This window comes from Cynocephalus volans, chromosome 4 (genome assembly GCF_027409185.1).
Source record: "Cynocephalus volans isolate mCynVol1 chromosome 4, mCynVol1.pri, whole genome shotgun sequence".
NCBI lineage: Eukaryota > Metazoa > Chordata > Mammalia > Dermoptera > Cynocephalidae > Cynocephalus > Cynocephalus volans.
This window is the reverse complement of record NC_084463.1, coordinates 84,520,539-84,540,512: the sequence shown is the minus strand read 5'-3', so window position 1 is coordinate 84,540,512 and position 19,974 is coordinate 84,520,539. Positions and strand designations below refer to the sequence as shown.

The following is a 19,974-nucleotide window of genomic DNA, read 5'->3' as shown; positions in this document are numbered from 1 at the left end:
ATATATTGAAGTCAGGTAGTGTGATGCCTCCATCTTCGTTCTTCTGCTCAAGATTGCCTTGGTTATTTGAAGTATTTTGTGGTTCCATACAAATTTCGGGATTTTTTTCTTTTTTATTTCAGTGAAGTATGTCACTGGTATTTTGGTTGGAACTGCACTAAATATGTAGATTGCTTTGGGAAGTATTTAATAATATTAGTTTTTCTAACTTATGAACACAGAATGACATTTTATTTATTTGTGTCTTCAATTTTTTTCATGATTATTTTATAGTTTTTATTGTAAAGATCTTTTACCTCCTTGGTTAAATTCATTCCTATGTATGTTTTTAGCTGTTGAAATAAGATTGATTTCTTGATTTCTTTTTCACATAGTTTACAGGTGGCATATAGAAAAGCTACTGATTTTTGTATGTTGATTTTGTATCCTGCTACTTTACTAATCTCATTTATTAATTTTATGAATATTTTTGGTGGAGTTTTCTACATATATGTATGTATATGTGTGTGTGTGTGTGTGTGTGTGTGTGTGTATTTATGTATATGATCATGTCATCTGCAAACAGAGACAATTTGACTTCTTCCATTCCAGTTTAGAAGATACTCTCTTTTTTTCTCTTGTCTGATTGCTCTGGCCAGAACTTCCAGTACTATGTTAAATAGAAGTGGCAGAGCGAGCATCACAGCCTTGTTCCAGATTTTAGAGAAATAGATTTTAGCTTTTCACTATTCGTTATGATGCTTGTTGGAGGTTTGTCATATAAGGCCTTTATTGTAATAAGGTACCTTTTTCCTATATCTAATTTGTTGAGAGTTTTTATCATGAAAAGATGCTGAATCTTATTGAATGTTTTTTCACTATGTATTGAAATAATCATGTGGTTTTTGTCCTTGGTTTGGCTGAGGTGATGCACCACATTCATTGATTTGCATATGTTTTATCATTCTTAAATACCTGGAATGAGTCCTACTTTATTTTGGTGAATAATCTTTTTAACATGCTGTTGAATTTGTTTTGCTAGTTTTTGTTTGTTTGTTTGTTTTTTAGAATTTTTGCATCTATGTTCATCAGGGGTATTGGTCTGTAGTTTTTCTTTGTTTGCTTGTTTGTTTTTATTGTGTCCTTGTCTTGTTTTAGTATCAGGGTAATGCTGGTCTCTTAGAATAAATTTAGAAGAATTCCCTCCCTTTAAATTTTTTGGAATAGTTTGAGAATAATTGGTATTAGCTCTTTAAATATTTGGTAGAATTTTGTAGTGAAGCCATCAAGTCCTGGGCTTTTTCTTAAAGAATACTTTTTACAACTGATTCAATCTTGTTACTAGTTATTAGTATATTTAGTTTTTTTTTATTATGATTTATTTGTGACTCTTCCTGATTTATTTGTGATTCTTTGTAGTAGATTGTATGTGTCCAGAAATTTAACTATTTCTTCTAGGTTTTCCAATTTGTTTGTGTATAGCTATCTGTCATGGTTTCTTATGATCCTTTGTATTTCTGACGTATCAGTTGTAATATTTCCTTTTTCATCTCTGATTTTATTAATTTGCATTTTTTCTTTTTCTTTTTTTCTTAGTCTTCCTAAGGTTTTGTCAATTTTCCCTCCTTACAGAATGGGAGAGAATATTTGCAAATTATTCATCCTACAAGGAATTCATACCCAGAGTATACAAGGAACTTAAAGAACTTCAATGTAAAAAAAAATAAAGATTTCAATTAAAAAATGGGCAACGGAGCTGAAGAGACATTTTTGAAAGGAAGCCATACAAATGGCTAACAGGTATATGAAAAGATGCTCAACATCACCAAGAATCAGGGAAATGCAACTCAAAACCACATTGAGATATCATTTCACCCCAGTTATACTAGCTGTTATCAAAAAGACTGAGAATAGCGATTGCTGATGCGGATGTGGGGACAGGGGAACTCTTCTACACTGTTGGTGGGACTGAGAATTAGTGCAGCCATTATGAAAACCAGTATGGACCTTTCTCAAACAACTACAGATTGAACTACCGTATGATCCAGTAATCCTACTTCTGGGTATATACACGAAGGGATGGTAATCATCATGTCAAAGGGATACCTGCACTCCTGTGTTCATCACAGCTCTATTTATAACAGCCAAAATATGGAACCAACCTAAACTTCCATTGATGGGTGGCTGCATAAGGAAAATGTTATATATACATAATGGAATACTGCTCTGCCATAAAAGAGAATGAAATTCTGTGATGAGCAGCAGCTTAGAGAAAATGATGTTAAGTGAAATAAGCCAGGCACAGGGGAAAAATACCACATGTTTTCACTCATAAGTGGGAGTTAAGAGAGAAAAATGAAAGAAAGAAAGACCACAGTAGTGCATTGGACTTGCAGAGGGTGAGAACAGACTCTAGGGTGGCCAGAGGGGGAGTGGATGAAGGATTGGGGAGAGGTTGGGTGGGGGACACAGGGTATAACTGCAATTTGAGGTGCTGGGCATGCTGATAGTATTGATCTGATCATCACATCTTGGGCACAGGTGCTGAGAGTCATCTCTGTGTCCCATAAATATATATAATCAATTTTTTAAAATGCATGAATCAGAAAAAAATCAAGCATATTTTTAAATAAAATGTTTTTAATGTGGATTATATAAAACATTCATCTTACAATTTAGAAGTGAAAACTAAATATTTATTGTAGAATAAAACCATGTATTTTAGTCCATTTTTGCTTCTATTACAAAATGCCAGAGACTGGATAATTTATAAAGAACAGAAATTTATTTTTTCACAGTTCTGGAGGCTGGGAAGTCCAAGATCATTTTGCCAGCAGATATCCTGTCTGGTGAGGGCCTATTCCATAGATGGAGTTTTGTCATGGCAATCTCACATGGCAGAAAATGTGGAAGGGCTAGTTAGCTTCTTTCAATAAAGGCATTAATCCCATTCACCAAGGCAGATCCCTCATAACTTAATCATTTCTCCAAAGGCCCTCCTTCTTAATACATAATACACATTGGGGATTAAGTTCCAACATATGAATTTTGGGGGGAACACACATATTTAGACAATAAAAGCCTGCCTGATAATTTCTGCAAATATTTTTTTTGAGTTATGGATAATACATTGAAGCTTTCACAACAAAAGCAAGTAAGAAATATATCCTTCATTATCCACCACTGAACACATTTTCTACATTCTAATACTTCTGTTGACCTTTTTTCCCCTGAGGAAATTTCCACATAAATTAATTGCTGTGTGTGGTAGGCATAATAATGGCCTCCCAAAGATTTCTATTTTCTAATCCTGGAATCTGTGAATAGGTTACATGGCAAAGGGAAATTAAAGTAGCAGATGTAATTAATGTTGCTAATGAGCTGAAATTAAGAGAGGCAGAAGAGAAAGAGTAGTGTCATCTGAGGAGGACTCATTCTAACCCACTGTTGCTTATTTTGAAAATGGAGGGAATGTGGGAGGCCTCTAGAAGTCAGAAAAAGCAAGGATAGTGATTTTCCCCTAGAACCTTCAAAAAGGAATGTGACCCTGCTGACACCCTGATTTTAGCTCAGTGAAATTTGTGTCAGACTTCTAATTTACAGAACTGTAAGATAATAACATTTTGTTTTTTAAGCTACTAAATTTGTGGTTGTCTATCACAGTAGCAATAGAAAACCAACACACTCTGTAATGTAGTCTAAAGAGTATTAAACAAAGCTGGGCTGGCCCCGTGACTCACTCGGGAGAGTGCTGCACTGGTAGTGCCCAGGCTGCAGGTTCGGATCCTATATGGGGATGGCCAGTGCAGTGTATTCACTCGCTGAGCATGGTGTGGACAACACCAAGCCAGGGGTTATGATCCCCTTACCAGTCAAAACAAAAAAAAAGAGTATTAAACAAAGCTTATTTTTCTTGTAAATATCAAATGAAATAAAATATGCAAAAGTTCTTAAAAGCTACAAAGCATTTTATTATGAAAATCTAAAAGCATTTGCATTATTATAACTCATCAGTGAATAGTTAGTACATACCGAGGGAAAGGTTGAGGTGGGGGAAAAGGATGAAGAAGTGTAGACTGTAGTCTGCTGTAGTAGTTCTTGATACATCTTGGAAGTTCACAAATGTTCACTGTGGAGGGTGATGAATTATATCATGATACACTTGAAACCTTGAAAACTAGTCTAGAGTTTAAACTGTGAAGCTAGAATAGTTTATTCTGGCTCACCATTCATGAAAGGGTATTTGAATTGCTTAAGCATTGCCCATTGGCTGACCATCTCTTTTAGCCAGCTGCCTGCTTCTTGGTAGAGAAATAGGAAAAAACACAAAAACCTTGGAGATGTTCTCGAAAATTATGAGCTCCCAGGAGAAATTAGTTGTGTATTTGGAATCCAAGATCATTATTAAAAAGCATAGTTGTAGAAACTTAATAGCATCATCCACCTGAAATATATATATATGTATTATTGAAGGTTTAGAGACCAAATGATAATTTCCATTCCTTCCAAAAACTCTCCATGGCCCGAGTTGAATCTTTGTTTCATTTCAGAATTAAGACTCTAGGAGTTGTATGATAATTGTGTGAGATAATGTATGTAGAATATTTAACACAGTGGTAGGCCCTGAACTAATTATTAGAGGTAATCTTCCTCCAACATCTCTACCTCGGTTTTTTGGAAAAAACCTGGAAGAGTATTAAAGAGAGTACAAAACATTTTTGGAAATACAAAAGATAAAGGTGCAATCAAGTTTTCACATCACAAAGAAATGATTAAGTTTTGCAATGATAAATATGTTAATCATCCTAATTAGATCATCACACATTGTATACATATACCGAAATATAACTCTGTACCCCACAAATATGTACAATCAATATATTTCAATAAAAAATTAATTAAAAAATGTTTTGTCTTTTTTTCAGTATTGTGGTTCTGTTTTGTTACAATTCAATTTATAAACTCATCAGTAAAAGGAGAAAAGGGCAATTTTCAAGGAAGCTGATTTGGGAACAGGCTCTAGGCTGGGTAAAGGTGGGTGTCAAGAGATAGTTTCACTTAATCACCAGTACCCATTCCACATAGCTCTTCATTTTGACTGTTAACATTTCTCCAAGAGTTTTTTGTAGTTTTTTGTCCCCACAGACATCTTCTCATTTTTTATGAAGTCAAGGAAAAACAACAAATTGAGGCCCACATACAGAATATTCAAATGTTTAAATTGTATAACTGCAACTAACAAGTGGTCAAGGAATATCTTTTATCTTCCTACTTGGGTAACATTATATAACTTTATAATGACATGAAAGGCTGGCTAGAGTTTGGAATTGTCACACCTTGGAATGGAACAGTGTTGGTTTGTCTGCGTTAGGAAAAAACAAAACAAATAACAGGGAGAAAAGGCTGGGGCAGCCCCTGGATCAGAGAATTTGGGATTGACAATACCAGAAGGGACTCTAGGAGCCAGAAAACTTCACAGACTTCCCTGGCAGTTGGGTTAGATTGCGAGCATCTGGAAGGGCCATAGAGACGTATTTTATTGTGTTGGCCCCAGATCAAGGGCAACTCTTTCACCCTCCACTGCTTTTTTTCTGAAGCTAAGACAAGAGGATGGTCTGTCCAGTAAACAGTAAAAGCTCCTTCTTGCACCTTCTAATCTCTCACTTTTCTTTTTCCAGAATTCTCTTGGCTTCCCCTACCCCATTTGACTAGCTCTATTCACTGGCACTGGTTTAACAGGTTACTCCCCACTCTAACTCCACTCTGCCCCATGAATCAGGGTGTCGGCTCAGCCATTTCCCTTTTCCATAGAGATTCTCTCTCCTAAGTCCTTGCCATCTGTCCCCAGAATCAAACCTCCAGTTCTATCTCTGGATGACTTAATCAAGGGGAACTCCCAGATCTCAGAAGAGTCCAGCAAAGGCATAGAGATTTTATGGTGGAACAATCCAGCTTTGAGAAGCTGGGCTCTCTCCTTTCCTTCTCTCCTGCTGGAGGTTTGTTCCTTCAGCTCCTCAGAGACTTGCTTTCTCACTCCACTGTCCCAATGTTCTCTGTACAGCCAAGGCTGTTTTGTAAAAACTCTAGAGCACAGAACCAAGCTGCTTCTCCAGAATTTATAGCTTGGCTCCTTTAGACTGCTTGTAAGCTATCTGGAGTAAAAAAAATGGAAACTGTTCAAGGATCCGAAGTGGCCTCTTTTCCTACCCCATAAGTCGTAGACTAAATGTGTTGGGGGTAAAAGCCTCCATCATATTTATTTTCTCAGGTAGAAATAAATTATCATTTGCCTGACTACAACTCCTTTCCACCCTGCTCTGACATAAGGTTTCCCTGGAAAGGAGCTTTCTAGCCATTCTCTCTAGAAGTGAAATTGAGGAGTTCCAGGCAGTGAGTACTATATTCTGCTGTTGAGAGAAAACCTTAAGTAACTGTGTTTTGAGTGTGAAAGGCAGGAGAAATGTCCACCCTGGAGTGGGGGCCAAATTTGTTTTCACATTAAAGTCTTATGTTAAAACACAAAAACAGGGCTGGCCAATTAAGTCACTTGGAGGAGCATGTACTGGTAACACCAAGGTCAAGGTCCCTCACCTTAGATTCCTGTACTAGCCAATTGCAAACAAAACAAAAAGGAACAAGTAAAACACAAAATAAATCATACAAGAAATAAAACACTTTCTACACCAACAGAATATATGCAAAACCAATCTCATGCAAATTATTTCCAAAGTTTTCAAGACTTTTGTTAAAATCATTAAGTGATAAAATAATTTTACCTTTTTTATAGCTTAAAAATAAAAATCATTTGTAGTGGATTGAATCACGTCCCCCCAAAACTCACTGAAGCTTGCATTGTGTCCCCCAAGTTTTATGTATTAGAAATTGTTATGTATTAGAAACTGTGACTGTTAAGAGGGTGGGAAATCCTATCATGATAATTGAAAGGTGGAGCCCTGAAGAGGTGATTGGATTGTAGGACCATGAAGTAGTGAATGGACTAAAAATGGTGGTCAGGGGTGTGGTTCTGAGGACTTTAAAAGAAGAGGAAAGTCTGTCTTGTTCTCTTTGCTTCCCCATCCTGCAATGTGAGACCCCTGAGTCACTGTCACCACCACCACATGGACTTTGGACTTCCCAACCTCAGAAACTGTAAGGAATAAATTCCATTTTCTTTATAAATCACCCAGTTTCAAGTATTTTGTTATAAGCAACAAAAACAGACTAATACATCATTAATCAAAAAAAAATTTTGTTTTAGGTATAAAGTCACCATTTGGGGATTTAATTGTTGATAAATTTGTGATTCTTGATGAGATGATGTTTGAAGATGCTTGTTTATGGAAATTAGCCAAGGTGTCAAATCGATCTTTTCTTTGTCCTGAAGAAACCTAATCATCCATGTTAACACCCTTCTGATGACCCCTGAAATGTAATCACTTGGATGAATAGGTGTGGTCTTCAGAGACTCAATAAAAGGACACTCAAGGAGCCCAGCTCATTCTTCTCCAGAACAGACAGAGTGCCTTTTGAACTCACCTGGCTTTGGACACTTCTGAAAGCTATCACTGCTGCACTGTGAAGCCCTGATCCCTGAGCTGACTTCATATTATTACTTCTACAGAAAGCATTGGTAAGACCACAGATATATTCCTTAGGTGAGCACACAATTTACAGAAATGAAATTCTACTACTTTCTAAAACCAAAACAAGAAACATAATTTTAATTTATAAATCAGCAAACAGATTTTTTCTATGAAATGATGTTTTCTTAGTAAAAATGACTCCATTCTTATAACCTATTTGTAAACAAAACTATTGTACTATCTCGTTTCATGTTTTTGAATTAATATTTTTTTTGTTTATTGTTTTACATATTTGGGGATGGTTCATCTCTATAGTAAGGACTCAAAAATAGCTGCCAGAGATCTTATAATTTTGTACTTGTGGTTGATCCTATAATTTGATTTGGGACATTTTATTCTACAAGTAGGTTGCACATGTATTATATCCTACTTTACAAGTGGTGCATTCAAGTACATATATAAAAGGGAATATATTCAACATATAACTAAATAAAGCATAAAATAATTAGGAAAATTTTGCTTTTGATTGTGGTTATTTTATGTCTTTAGATACTTCGGTTTATTGACTTAAATTCTAAAGAAGACAGAAAATGTGTAAGCCTGAAAAAAAAAGTGACACTGATATTTATGAAGAAATCTCAGGAATGAGAGTGTCACCTGCATTTATTTAGTGTAGAAATGAGGAACCCATTTTTAAAGTAAATTTTCATTACATGATAATTAACCTTTTCTCATAATGTGAAAGAATGCCTTATGGTTTAAAAGACTTGGAAGATATTAGTCTTTTAATTCTTTAATTATTGGCCAGTTTGAATGCAGGGGTGTAGATAATGAAATAGGAGAACAAATTCAACAACTTCGCACATTAATATTTAAACAGGCTGATTGAAATATGATTTGATTTACAAAGTTTAGCATAATCCTTATTATTCTTATGTATTCAAAAATTGATTTGGGGTAGATATCTATTAGAGACAAACAATATCTAAGGACAAAATTTGGTTTTATGAATATGTCTTCAATATATAAGTTTCTTATATGTGTTTATCAATGGGTTGCAAGAAAGGCATGTTTTGGATCATGGGTGAGAGATGAAAGACTTTGAAGTCAGTGGCATTCTGAACACTACTGCATTTTATCAACTTGTTTATTTTTTGAAACTTTCATTATCTGTTTGTAAGGTTGTCGTAGCATTATATCTTCAGGTTGATAGACAGTTCCTGGAACAGTAAACATATCAGAAAACGGTTGTTGATTGAGTTACCATAGTTACTTAGAAAACAATGACTCTTTGGTTAGCTGATTTTAATTTTGGTCAAAAGTATGCATTCTGCTGCAACACTTACTAGTACAGTCATATTGGAACAGTCATCAAGATATAATGGTTAAAACAAAAAAGAAAAAACAAAACAGCAACAAAAAATGGTATAACATCTATGATAATTAAATGAAATAATGAGGTTAAAGCTCAGTCACAAGGTCTTTGCTAAACCAGTGACTGGCAATGAGCAGTATGATTCATTTTCAGATCAATCCGGTCCTTCCTCCTGTAGCTGCAGATTGAGTCAAACCTCTGCAGTTCCTGCAATTTGGAGGAAACTACTGTTTCAACAAAACTGTGATACATTTATGGCACAGAAATGGTTTTGGCAATGTTGATGCATGTTTGTTAGGCAACCAGAAAAGTTTTCTGCAAAGCTCGAGAGATCTCTTTGTACCCCAGTTTTCCATTTGTGTCATATACAAGGTAAAGCCCATCTTGCTCTAGATAGAAGTTTATTACTGAGTCAGAACCTGAGTAAATTCTTGCTTAGGATGTTGTCTTTCCAGAGCAGAGGAGTAAACTGTTCTGATTTTCTTCCCTCAGGAAAATGGACTCGGACATCTCACAAGCCTTCCAGAAAGAACTCACCTGCCTCATCTGCATTAACTACCTTATAGACCCAGTCACCATAGGCTGTGGGCACAGCTTTTGTAGGCCATGTCTCTGCCTTTCCTGGGAAGAAGCCCAAATCCCTTCCCCTTGCCCAATGTGCAGGGAACCATCACAGGCAACAGATTTCAAAACCAATATTCTTCTGAAGAATCTGGTGGCCATTGCCAGAAAAGCCAGTCTCTGGCAATTCCTGAGTTCCGAGGAACACATGTGTGGGACCCACAAGCAGACAAAGAAGATCTTCTGTGAAGAGGACAAGAACCTGCTGTGTGTGCTGTGCTCTCACTCTCAGGGGCACGAGCCTCACAGACACTGTTCCATTGAAGAGGCTGCTGAGGAACACCGGGTAAGTGGTGCCTCTGAGCTTCCTTTTTGGAAGCTGGAGGAGAGTAGAGCTAAGAGATTATAAGGACGATGAGGGTCATGATGATGATTAATTCATTCTTTACTGAGGGTCCGGTACTGTTCTAGGATCCAATTATACAGCCGTGAATAAAATACATAAATATACCTACTTTAACAGATAGCACTGAAAGAGAGGGTGATTAAGTTAATGGCTAGTATTATTTTGACTATACAGGATAATGCTCAAAGTACTGTACAGCTACTAATACTACAAGTGCAACATGGCTTTTATATAGGAAATATATTTAGTAACACTGGACAAGTAACTTTAAAAACAGTACACTGGAAATAGTAGGGGACTAGCATCAGTAGACTCAGATTTTTATTTGATTTTAAGGAAATTATTTTTTAATTGATATGACTGATTGTACATATTTATGGGATATAGATTAGATTTCAATACATGTGTGCAGTTTGCGAAGATCAAGTCAGAGTAATCAGTGTATTTATCATTGCAAAACTTTATCATTTCTTCATGATGAGAACCTTTGAGCTCCTCTCTTCTAACCATTTTAGAACATACAGTAAATAAATGTTAATTACATATGCCTAGGATTACTATACATCACTAGAACTTTTTTCCTATCAGCCTGTAATGTTGTGTCCATTAACCAGGCTCTACGGATTTTCAGGCAGTATGTTTACCTGAAAATTAGCCATATTACATGATACTTTTGTCAATTTCCCTAGCCAAATAATTACATTTCATCTTGCGGTTCTACAGTTCAAAATCCCTTAGAATTGATAATTCTGCGAGGGCAAGCAAAGAAGGATTTTGATTGTTGCACTCTCTCTAATGTACTTATATCTGACATTTCTTGTCTCTCTCTATCAGTTAAAGTCTTAGATCTATGGTGTTTGATCTATGGTGCTCAAATGTATAGTTCTTTTGCAGGAGAAGCTCATAAAGAATATGAGGACTTTATGGAAAAAGATTCAACAAAATCAGAGAAATCTAGTTGTGGAAAGCAGAATAATAAGCCAGTGGATGGTAAGTATGAAACAATGCTACCCTCAGAACCAGCTTGACATAGATATGCTAGACCCTTTTCCATTGGGAACTTAAACTGAAATCCTCATATGTGACGAGAGTCTGTATTATGTATTTTAATAGGAAAAAAAAATTCAACTTTTCCATGTAATATTTGTTAAAGTGTACAGGAAATATTTCTCAGATAGGTTCAAGATCAATCAGAATTCTGAAGGACAAGTAGGTGTTTAAAACACATGGGTATTTCAGGCAGATATTTCTGTGTGAGATGAACTCTTTAAATTAAAGTGTATATACCTGGAAATTGAAGGTATTTCATAATGCTCAATACAATGATGTCTAGGGAGAGAAAAGGAGGGGTATGAATAATAATTTTAAAAATGTGCCTGTGATGGTGGAAACTGATAGCTCAGGACCTAGGCAATAATATTGGTTCAAGTAGAAGAAAACTGAACATAATGAAAACCTCAGGAAAAAGGGCCAAAGGTGGGGGGGTGGGGGGTGAAACTAGGGAAAATGAGAGAAAGAAGAGAATGAATGAGGAGATACTAATGGAATGAAAATTAATGTTCTTAAAATGGCAGGATAATATAGAGCTCATGGCCTTAGAGAACAGGAAAATAGAAATGAGGATAGAGATCAATCTGAGGGCTTGGGATTAGAAATGTTATAAAGATATTTTTTTCTTGTCTGATGGTTTCTGATCTTGAATATAATATACATCATTTTTGCTAAGAGTGATGGATTCTTCAGACTGTAAAGTAAGGAGTTCTGAGACTAGAGACTAATTTAGTAACATATCAGAATACACTACATGCAAAGATATAACAGTCGATCATAACTTCCATTTGTTTTCAGGTGTATTTCAGATTTGAGAGGATGTATACTAAAGATATTAAATCTGAAAGGTTTTTCTACAGGTGTTTCAAGAATTCATGAATTAGATAAAATTTGAGAGAGGCCTTGGTTCTTTATATTTTTAATAAATAATAGAAAATAAATGAAGTAAGGAGCAGGATGAATTTGTGGATTCTGAGAAGTGCAAGGACATGAATTAGGGTATGTGTAGCTGATTGGTAGAGAACGAGTCATAGAGAAAGAGATAACTTTATGTGGAGGAGGAAAAAGTGGGATTGGATTTGTGATCTAGGAAATCTATGTCCCTGCAGTGCTATGTGTATCTACGGGCAGAGATGACCAGGGGTGAGTATAGAAAGCTGCATCCAGTTTCCTGTGAGGAAGAAAAACAATATATAGAGAAACTGAAAAAGGAACGCGAAGAGATTTTACAAAAACTCAAGAGATGTGAGGCCAAAATGGCACAAAAGAGGAAACACCTAAAAGAATTGTATCAGGAACTGATAGAAATGTGCCATAAACCAGATGTGGAGCTGCTCCAGGTAAGAACTAAGGAAATGCCTTGAAATATTTCATATTAGCTGACTTTCACATTTTTGCCCTCCGTTATTTACTTGGTACCAGAGATGTATTTCTTCATCTCCTGCATCTATGGTGAGGGTCTTTCTCATCTGAGAAGAATAGAGGTAAACTAACTCTTAACTTGACCATTAACACCAAGCTTCATGGAACTATAAAAGTTTATTTTTCAGGAAATCTTCCTTCCTACAATCCTTCTTATCCTGCACTTCTCTAAAAATCGAAAAGGAGCAACTTACCCACGTAAATTCAGTCTTTATCTCCACTGAGCAATATCTATTAATTTGGTAAAAGCTAACATTCACTTTTTCCTTTGGTTTTGAATTCCTAGTTTTGAAATGCTCTTAATTTAACACACATTACCCTTTGGGGACAAGCCCTGGGATAGACTACTTTGCAGACAGCTGGTGGTTTGTAGTACTACACAGTTACTAATGTATTTATTTTTCTTCATCAGCTCAAGACTCTGAATTCATTCAGAATCTACATTCTGTCAATATGTTTTACTGGGATTATCCTTAGAGATGAAAATGGATTTACAAAAAGGGTGGGGGTGATGGTGGTTTGTACTCTTCTAAACTTTCCTAAGACCAAAGGCTGGATGGGCAGAATAACCGATTTCTTCAGAAGTCTAAGCTTTTCTTTTTCTCTCTACAGGACTTTGGAGACACATTGACAAGGTAAGTCTGGCCTTCAGTGCAAACTGGAGCACCGTGAGTGCTGTGAAAGCAATCAAGCTGTTTCTAACAAAGGTAAAACAGTTTATTAAGAAAATAAATTTTGTGTGTGCACACACGTGTTCATTTGTGTATTGTTGAATATGTTTTCCTATCCTCTTTTATCAGAAGTTAGTGTTATTTTTTTTCTCCTATGTGACTCAGGGATCTACATTTTGAAAGGTCCAATGCAGAAGTTTCTAGAAGACATTTACCCTTGTCTTTAGGATTCAAAATCGTAAGCATAATTGAAGTGAATAAACTACTCTGTTGCAGATGGTAAGTGAAAGAGACAAGTACCTCTGAGAGGCAGGGGAGGAAAGAGAAGAATAGTAAGAACGACTCCCTAAGAAGGCCTCAGCCCTATTCCAGGACTGTGTATGCACACTGCGATATCAGAGAAGGTTTTAATGAAGTATTTTTAGTTGTAATCTGTCATTTCTTAAACACTGGCACCAGAAAGATTAAGTAGCTAAATCTTCTTTTCTTCAGGAGTGAGTCTGTGCAGCTGCCCCAGCTTGTGAATCCAGAGCTCAGCGCGTGGTCCATCACTGGACTGATGGACAAGCTCAACTGCTTCCGAGGTGAGTGTCAGTCCATTGGTGGGACCACCACACAGTGTCTTCAGTAATGGTTTTCCATGGGCAATCTTTCCCTCTTTAATGATCTTTTGTTTGGGAGAAGAAAGCAGCCTGTGAATAGGCATTTATAGTTACAGTTGTACTAAATTAAAGCTGGTAAAATGATAATGTGATTCAGTTAGTGTTTTATTTTTAAATATTTTTTAGTTAAAGTTTCATAGTAATTACATTTGTAATAATGTGCATTTTAATAGATATAACTATGTAATTAGAAAAATACATGAGTAAAATTACATAATGATATGCAGAAACCAGGATTTATGAAGAGCAGTAAGGCAATATGGTCGTTGGTGAGGCCTTATATAGAACTCCATTACAGACCACAATCAGTCTAGCAGGGAAAAGACTAGGCTTGATGTGGGATCAGACATAAAATTCAGATAGTTCTTAGAAGGAAATTACTCCTCAGAAGGCACATTCAGATTTTCTTTTCATTTTAAATGTGAATTTGCTAGCCTAACTCTCATATTATAATATCCCTGGCAAAGTGTTATCCTTAAAGAATGTCTCTCACCTTCCCCTCACCCTGTTCCCTGCCTTGAGAGAGGAAAAGCAGTGAAGGTAACATTTAAAGGAATGGACTTGGCCGCAATGCACAATTTTCCAGTTTTTCACATGACTCCTTCTCCTTTATAATCTCTGAATTTTCAGGAATTGTTTTCATTGTGGTTAGCCATTTATTTCTTCTGTGGATATACAAGCATCCCTTGAATCTAACAGTTTTCCAGGTACAAGTATTCCTCTAATCTTGAACAGTATTTTCCAGTGAGACTTTAGGTAAACTCTCTCATTTCACAAGAATTTAAAAACTGGTTTCAACTGGAATATTTATTCTCTTCTTTCCACAGTGGACATTTCCTTCAGTAATGAAATAACCAATCACAACATCAGGCTGTTTGACAATGTGAGAAGTCTGGTGTTTAGACATGTCCATCAAGATGCGTCTTTGAATTCTGACAGATCTAACTATTTTGCTGCATGGGGAGCCCAGAGCTTCACCACTGGAAAACATTACTGGGAGCTGGATGTGAACGACTCTTGGGACTGGGCTCTAGGAGTCTGTAAGGATTCTGGGATAAGGGGGAATAGCAAACTGATTGGATCTGGTGACATGTTTCTTCTGTTATGTGTGAAGGAGGGTAATCATTATGGTCTCCTGACAACCTCCCCAATATTTCCTCACTACATAGAGAAACCTCTGGGCAAGGTTGGTGTGTTCCTAGATTTTGAGAGTGGAAGTGTGAGTTTTGTGAATGTTGCCAAGAGTTCTCTCATGTGGAAATATCCCACTGGCTCCTTCAATTTCCCAGTCAGGCCTTTCTTTTGCACTGGGCACACATGACTAGGGATAAGTCAGGAAACTGATGTGTGTCTGGGAACTCCGTATCTAAGGGAGCCCTTTTCAGTTAAAGGAAATCAGTAATACTTCACTGTCTTTTATGTTTTTTCTACTTTAATGTAACCTAATTTTATTGCTATTAAAAATAAAGATAGTGTTAAGTGCAAAAAATTTGACCCATTTTCTTTAAATTACAATCATCTCTTGTGATCCATCATCTAAAATATATACTGTGCTTGTTCACCTGCTTTGTGAGCTTGATAGAGCTCTGAGAATATATACATGTATGATTTCAACTTCGTGGTTTAATGCAGGAACACACTTTGCACATCATGGTCAGACCTGATTTTTTCAATGTACATGTCATTCTGACAACTTTCTCCTATTTTTTTCTGCATCTCTATAACATATACAAAAGAGTAGAAGTGCTTGACCATAGATTGTGCATATATTTAGCTTTAGTGGATATTACCAAACAGTGGTGGTACTAACTCACTCTCTCAAAACAACGTATGACAGTTTGAGTTGTCTGCATTCTCATGAACACCTGGTGTAAAACTTTTTAATTTTAGCCATTTTTGTGTTATCTCATTGTAGTTTTGCTTTGCATTTCCATGAGGAGTAACCATTATGAGCACATATTCATGTTTATTTTCCATTTGATATCATGTTTTATGAAATATCTATACAAGTCTTTTGTCCTTTTTTCTGTTTTTTAAAATTTTTTAATAAATTTATTTTTAATTGAAATGTATTGATTGTACATATTTGTGAGGTACACAGTTATATTTCAATACATGTATACAATGTGTGATGATCCAATCAGGGCAATTAGCACATTCATCATTGAAAAATGTTATCATTTTTTTGTGATGAGAACATTTGATGTCCTCTCTTCTAGCTATTTTAGAGCAGACAATAAATTATTGTCATTGATTACCTGCATCCATAAATATTTTGGTTCTTTTCCTTTGCTGATTTTAGAAATCTTTTAAGAGCAAAAATAAGCATTCTAAATGATAAACACATGATGTCTAATTAAAATCTGTAAGAATAGCAGCCTGTATTAGTCTGTTTTGTGTTGCTATAACAGAAATACATGGAACTGGGTAATTTATAAAGAATGGAGATTTCTTCGGCTTATGATTCTGGGACAGCTGCATCTGGCACGGGCCTCAGGCTGCTTCTTCTCATGGTGGAAAGTGGTAGGCAGCTGGCAGGTACAAGCAGATCACATGGTGAGAGGAAGCAAGAGAGAGAGGAGGTGCCAGGGTTCTTTAAACAATCAGCTCTCTCTCTCATGGGAACTAATAGAGCAAGAACTCACTCACTACCCCTCCTCCCCCAGGGAGAACGTTAATCCATTCATGAGGGAGCCGCCCCCATGACTCAATCAGTTTCCAACACTGCCACATTGGAGATCAAATTTCCACATGAGGTTTGGAGGGGGACAACACATCCAAACTCCATCATAGCTGCTACCTAAAATGCCAGTCCAAACTCCTGACATTCTTTGACAGGATTTATAAGATCTTCTTTGCTCTTGGAAGATTAATAAGAAACAATAAGATTTTCGAACATTAAGCCATGCCAAGTTTTCTAAGACTCCAGTCAGCTGCATGATTTTTCCTCATGCCTGTTTTTAAATTGATGGTCATCACAGGGGTCATTTTAACTCCCCATTTTTTTCCCCCTTAGTACCAAAATAAGAATCTGTAACAGTAAAGTTAACATGTAGAGCTTTATATGTTTTTTGATCTGTCTCTCTAACTTTTTTTTCTTTGCCTACTGTGTTGACTTCTGCAGGTATTGCAATAAAACTCACTGCTTATGACATTCTAGCCAAGATTTTTTTTTAAAAAAGTCTTACAGGGTTTTAAATTAATAGCTTTACAAATTACAATAGCTCCATGGTAATCTATAACCTAGAACTCTAGTTAGCCTCTCAGATTCAACAGATCAGAATCTTGAGCTCAGAACAGTAGTATAAGGTGTCTGTGTCAGGCATAACAATTGATTTGTCTGCCACTCATGGGCCAGAAAGAGACAAAGGAAAAATAATAATAATAACTTTTAAAAAATGTGTATTTTAAAATTGGTAAGAGAGTAGATTTTAAGTGTTTGTACCAATCAAAATAAATAAATAAGTAAAATAAAAATAAGTGTATGAGGTAATCATGCTTATGTTAAAAAGCTTGATTTACCCATTCCAAAATGTATACATATATCAAAACATCTGCTGTATACCATAAACACATACAATTTTTACTTGTCAATGAAAAAATTAATTTAATAAAAACTTAAAAGAAAATGTGATTAAAAATCCTTTTAACCCCAGGTTATATAAAGATTTCTTAGTTACAACACCAAATGCATGATGTATAAGGACAAATATTAATAAATTGAACAACATTAAAATGAAAACCTCTGGTCTTTAAAATATACTATTAAGAAAATGAAAAGATAACCATTAGACTAAGAGAAGATCTGTGTAAATCATATACCTTATGAAGCATTTTTATTCAAAATCTATGAGAAGTTCTGAAAATAATAAGGAAATAAACCAATTAAAATGTAGGCAAAATATTTGAGCAGACACTTCACAAAAGAAAATAAGTAAGTGGGAATTAAGTGTAGGAAAATATGTTCAACATCAGTAGCAATTAAGCAGATAGTAATTAATATCAATAGTAATTAACAGCCAGGAAAATGGGTAGGATTAAAAAAGAGAAGAAGGCAGAAACAGACCATACCCCATACCAAGTGTTGGTAAATAAATGAAGGAACTTATACACTGCTGGTGGGAATGTAAAATGCTACAAATCCTTTGTAAAACAGATTGGAAATTTCTTTAAAAATTAAACACATACTTTGTATACAGATATTCATAACAGCCTTATTTGGACTCACACCAGACTAGAAACAATGCGAATGTCTACCAACAGGTGAACTAAGTGGTAGTACATGTGAAATGGAATACTACTTAGCAGGAAAAAGTAATAATCTATTGATACATGATGCATCACAGATGAATAGCAAGATAGGTATTCTGTGTGAAAGAAACCAGACCAAAAAGAGTATACATTGTATGTTTCCATTTATATAAATTTCTAGAAAATGCAACCTAATTCATACTGACAGACGATGATTGGTGGTTGCCTGAGAACATGGTAGGACAAGAGGTATGAGAGAGAAAACCTACAGAGGAGGATGAAGAAACTTTCTGAACTGATAGAAGTGTACACTATCTTGATTTTTGTGGGAGCTTCACAAGTGTATATTTTATATATGTGCAATTTATTGCAGATAATATATACCTCAAAATAATAATAATAATAAAGAACATTTTATGTGAATTGGGAAAAGCAAAATTTCTATAAGTCAAACTTAAGATTTAACATTGTTTTTAATGTCAAAGATATCCAGCCAAAGCAGATCATCTATGGGAAAACCTCTAAATCTGAAGATCCAAATATATGGGTGAATGCTTCTGAAGATTTTGGCTCCCAAGATATATCTCTGGATCCAGACCAGCATGCCAGCAACCTTGTCAGAAGCAGTACTTGCTGCTGCTGCTGCAAACACTGGTGCTGAGCTAGTGGTCCATGAAATCCCCCACCACAGCAACTGCCAATACAAGGGTGGCTTGCTGCCACACCAGCATCCAATGTCATGTTACAGGTAGCCTGCTGACAATTCCTTGGCATAGACAGGAGAGTCACCAATGGAAGCCAGAAAAAGAGGTGAACAAGTGCATGTCTGCAACCCAGTGGCCCAACCCACAAGGGAAATTATGCTGCCATATGTGATAGCATGCCTGGGAGTGGGAGGTATGTGTGAAGCCCACATGACAGCATTTATATGGGGAGAAACACACACAGAACCCACAAGAGTACAGAAACCCAGGATAGCCAAATGGAGTAAGGAACAAAATTTCCAATCACCACCAACCCATCTCTCAACTGGGGGAAGCTAGGTCCCAGAAGGAACCTCTGCCTATAAGAAAGAGGAAAGAGAAAACCCACCCAGGGTCACCCATTCAAACTGAGGAGAACCAGTATACTCCAGTTCACCCATTAGGGTCATGGGGAACTAGCCAGAGTGCAACAGGCCCTCCAGGGTCACCCACTACAAACAAAGAGAGACAGCGTACAGAGACTCTTCTCCCAAGAACCTGAGAGCTTGCCCACATCTTAGACAAACCAACACAGTGTCACCAGCCTCAGCAAAGAATCACCAAGTGCCCCAGGGACTAGGCCATGGAGGCACTTAAACACAATTCCAACACTGAATTAAGCTGAAGTACCAACACAGAGACTACACTACTGTGTCTACCTGGAACCAATACTAAAACACTCCACTCAATTGCCATTATAAAACACATCTACAAGAGGGAGTCTATCTCCTCAAAGCCCACTCCAGAGTAATAGAAAAAGCAACTGCTGTACCAGATGACTAGACATCAACAGAGAGATACTAGAAATACAAAAAAAAAATAAAAATAAAAATAAAAAAAGCCAAGAAAATATGACAGCAAAAGAATATAATAATTATCAAGTTCTAGGCCTTTTAGAGCAAAAAGCTTTTGAAATGACTGAAAAGGAATTCCTAGCAATGATCTTAAGAAAAATCAATGAGATACAAGAGGACTCAGTTATATGACACAATGAAATGAGAAAAAGTATACAGGATCCAAAGGAGGAAATGTATGAAGCAATTAATGCCTTAAAAAGAATATGGCAGAACTCCTGGAAGTGAAGTATTCATTCAGATAAATATAAAACTCAATTGAGAGCTTAAGCAGCAGGCTAGAGAAAGCAGAAGAAAGGATCTCTGATCTTGAAGATGACCTTTTTGAAATAACCCATGCAGATAAAAATAAGAAAGAAAGAAAGAAAAAAATTAATAAAACCTAACAGAGCCTGCAGACAAGCTGAAGCATACAAA

At 36.1% G+C, this 19,974-nt stretch overlaps 2 protein-coding genes across 2 annotated transcripts; both read left to right on the top strand.

The window, feature by feature from the left end:
* The first annotated feature begins 9,433 nt into the window (after positions 1-9,433).
* Positions 9,434-15,030, top strand: LOC134374990 (tripartite motif-containing protein 43-like). Its single transcript, XM_063093138.1, has 6 exons — positions 9,434-9,844; positions 10,799-10,894; positions 12,064-12,294; positions 12,989-13,011; positions 13,540-13,631; positions 14,537-15,030. Exons 1-6 carry the CDS (start codon positions 9,434-9,436, stop codon positions 15,028-15,030), a joined length of 1,347 nt encoding a protein of 448 aa, XP_062949208.1.
* LOC134376240 (tripartite motif-containing protein 43-like) lies at positions 9,434-18,621 on the top strand. The gene is made up of 6 exons (XM_063094860.1): positions 9,434-9,844; positions 12,064-12,294; positions 12,989-13,011; positions 13,540-13,631; positions 14,537-14,749; positions 18,446-18,621. Exons 1-6 carry the CDS (start codon positions 9,434-9,436, stop codon positions 18,619-18,621), a joined length of 1,146 nt encoding a protein of 381 aa, XP_062950930.1.
* Positions 18,622-19,974: the final 1,353 nt, after the last annotated feature.

Coding starts and splice junctions, on each gene's coding strand:
- LOC134374990 (XM_063093138.1), top strand. CDS start 9,434: ATGGACTCGGACATCTCACAAGCCTTCCAGAAAGAACTCACCTGCCTC. Junction 9,845..10,798: donor AGGCTGCTGAGGAACACCGG/GTAAGTGGTGCC, acceptor GTTCTTTTGCAG/GAGAAGCTCATAAAGAATAT. Junction 13,632..14,536: donor CAAGCTCAACTGCTTCCGAG/GTGAGTGTCAGT, acceptor TTCTTTCCACAG/TGGACATTTCCTTCAGTAAT.
- LOC134376240 (XM_063094860.1), top strand. CDS start 9,434: ATGGACTCGGACATCTCACAAGCCTTCCAGAAAGAACTCACCTGCCTC. Junction 9,845..12,063: donor AGGCTGCTGAGGAACACCGG/GTAAGTGGTGCC, acceptor ATGTCCCTGCAG/TGCTATGTGTATCTACGGGC. Junction 13,632..14,536: donor CAAGCTCAACTGCTTCCGAG/GTGAGTGTCAGT, acceptor TTCTTTCCACAG/TGGACATTTCCTTCAGTAAT.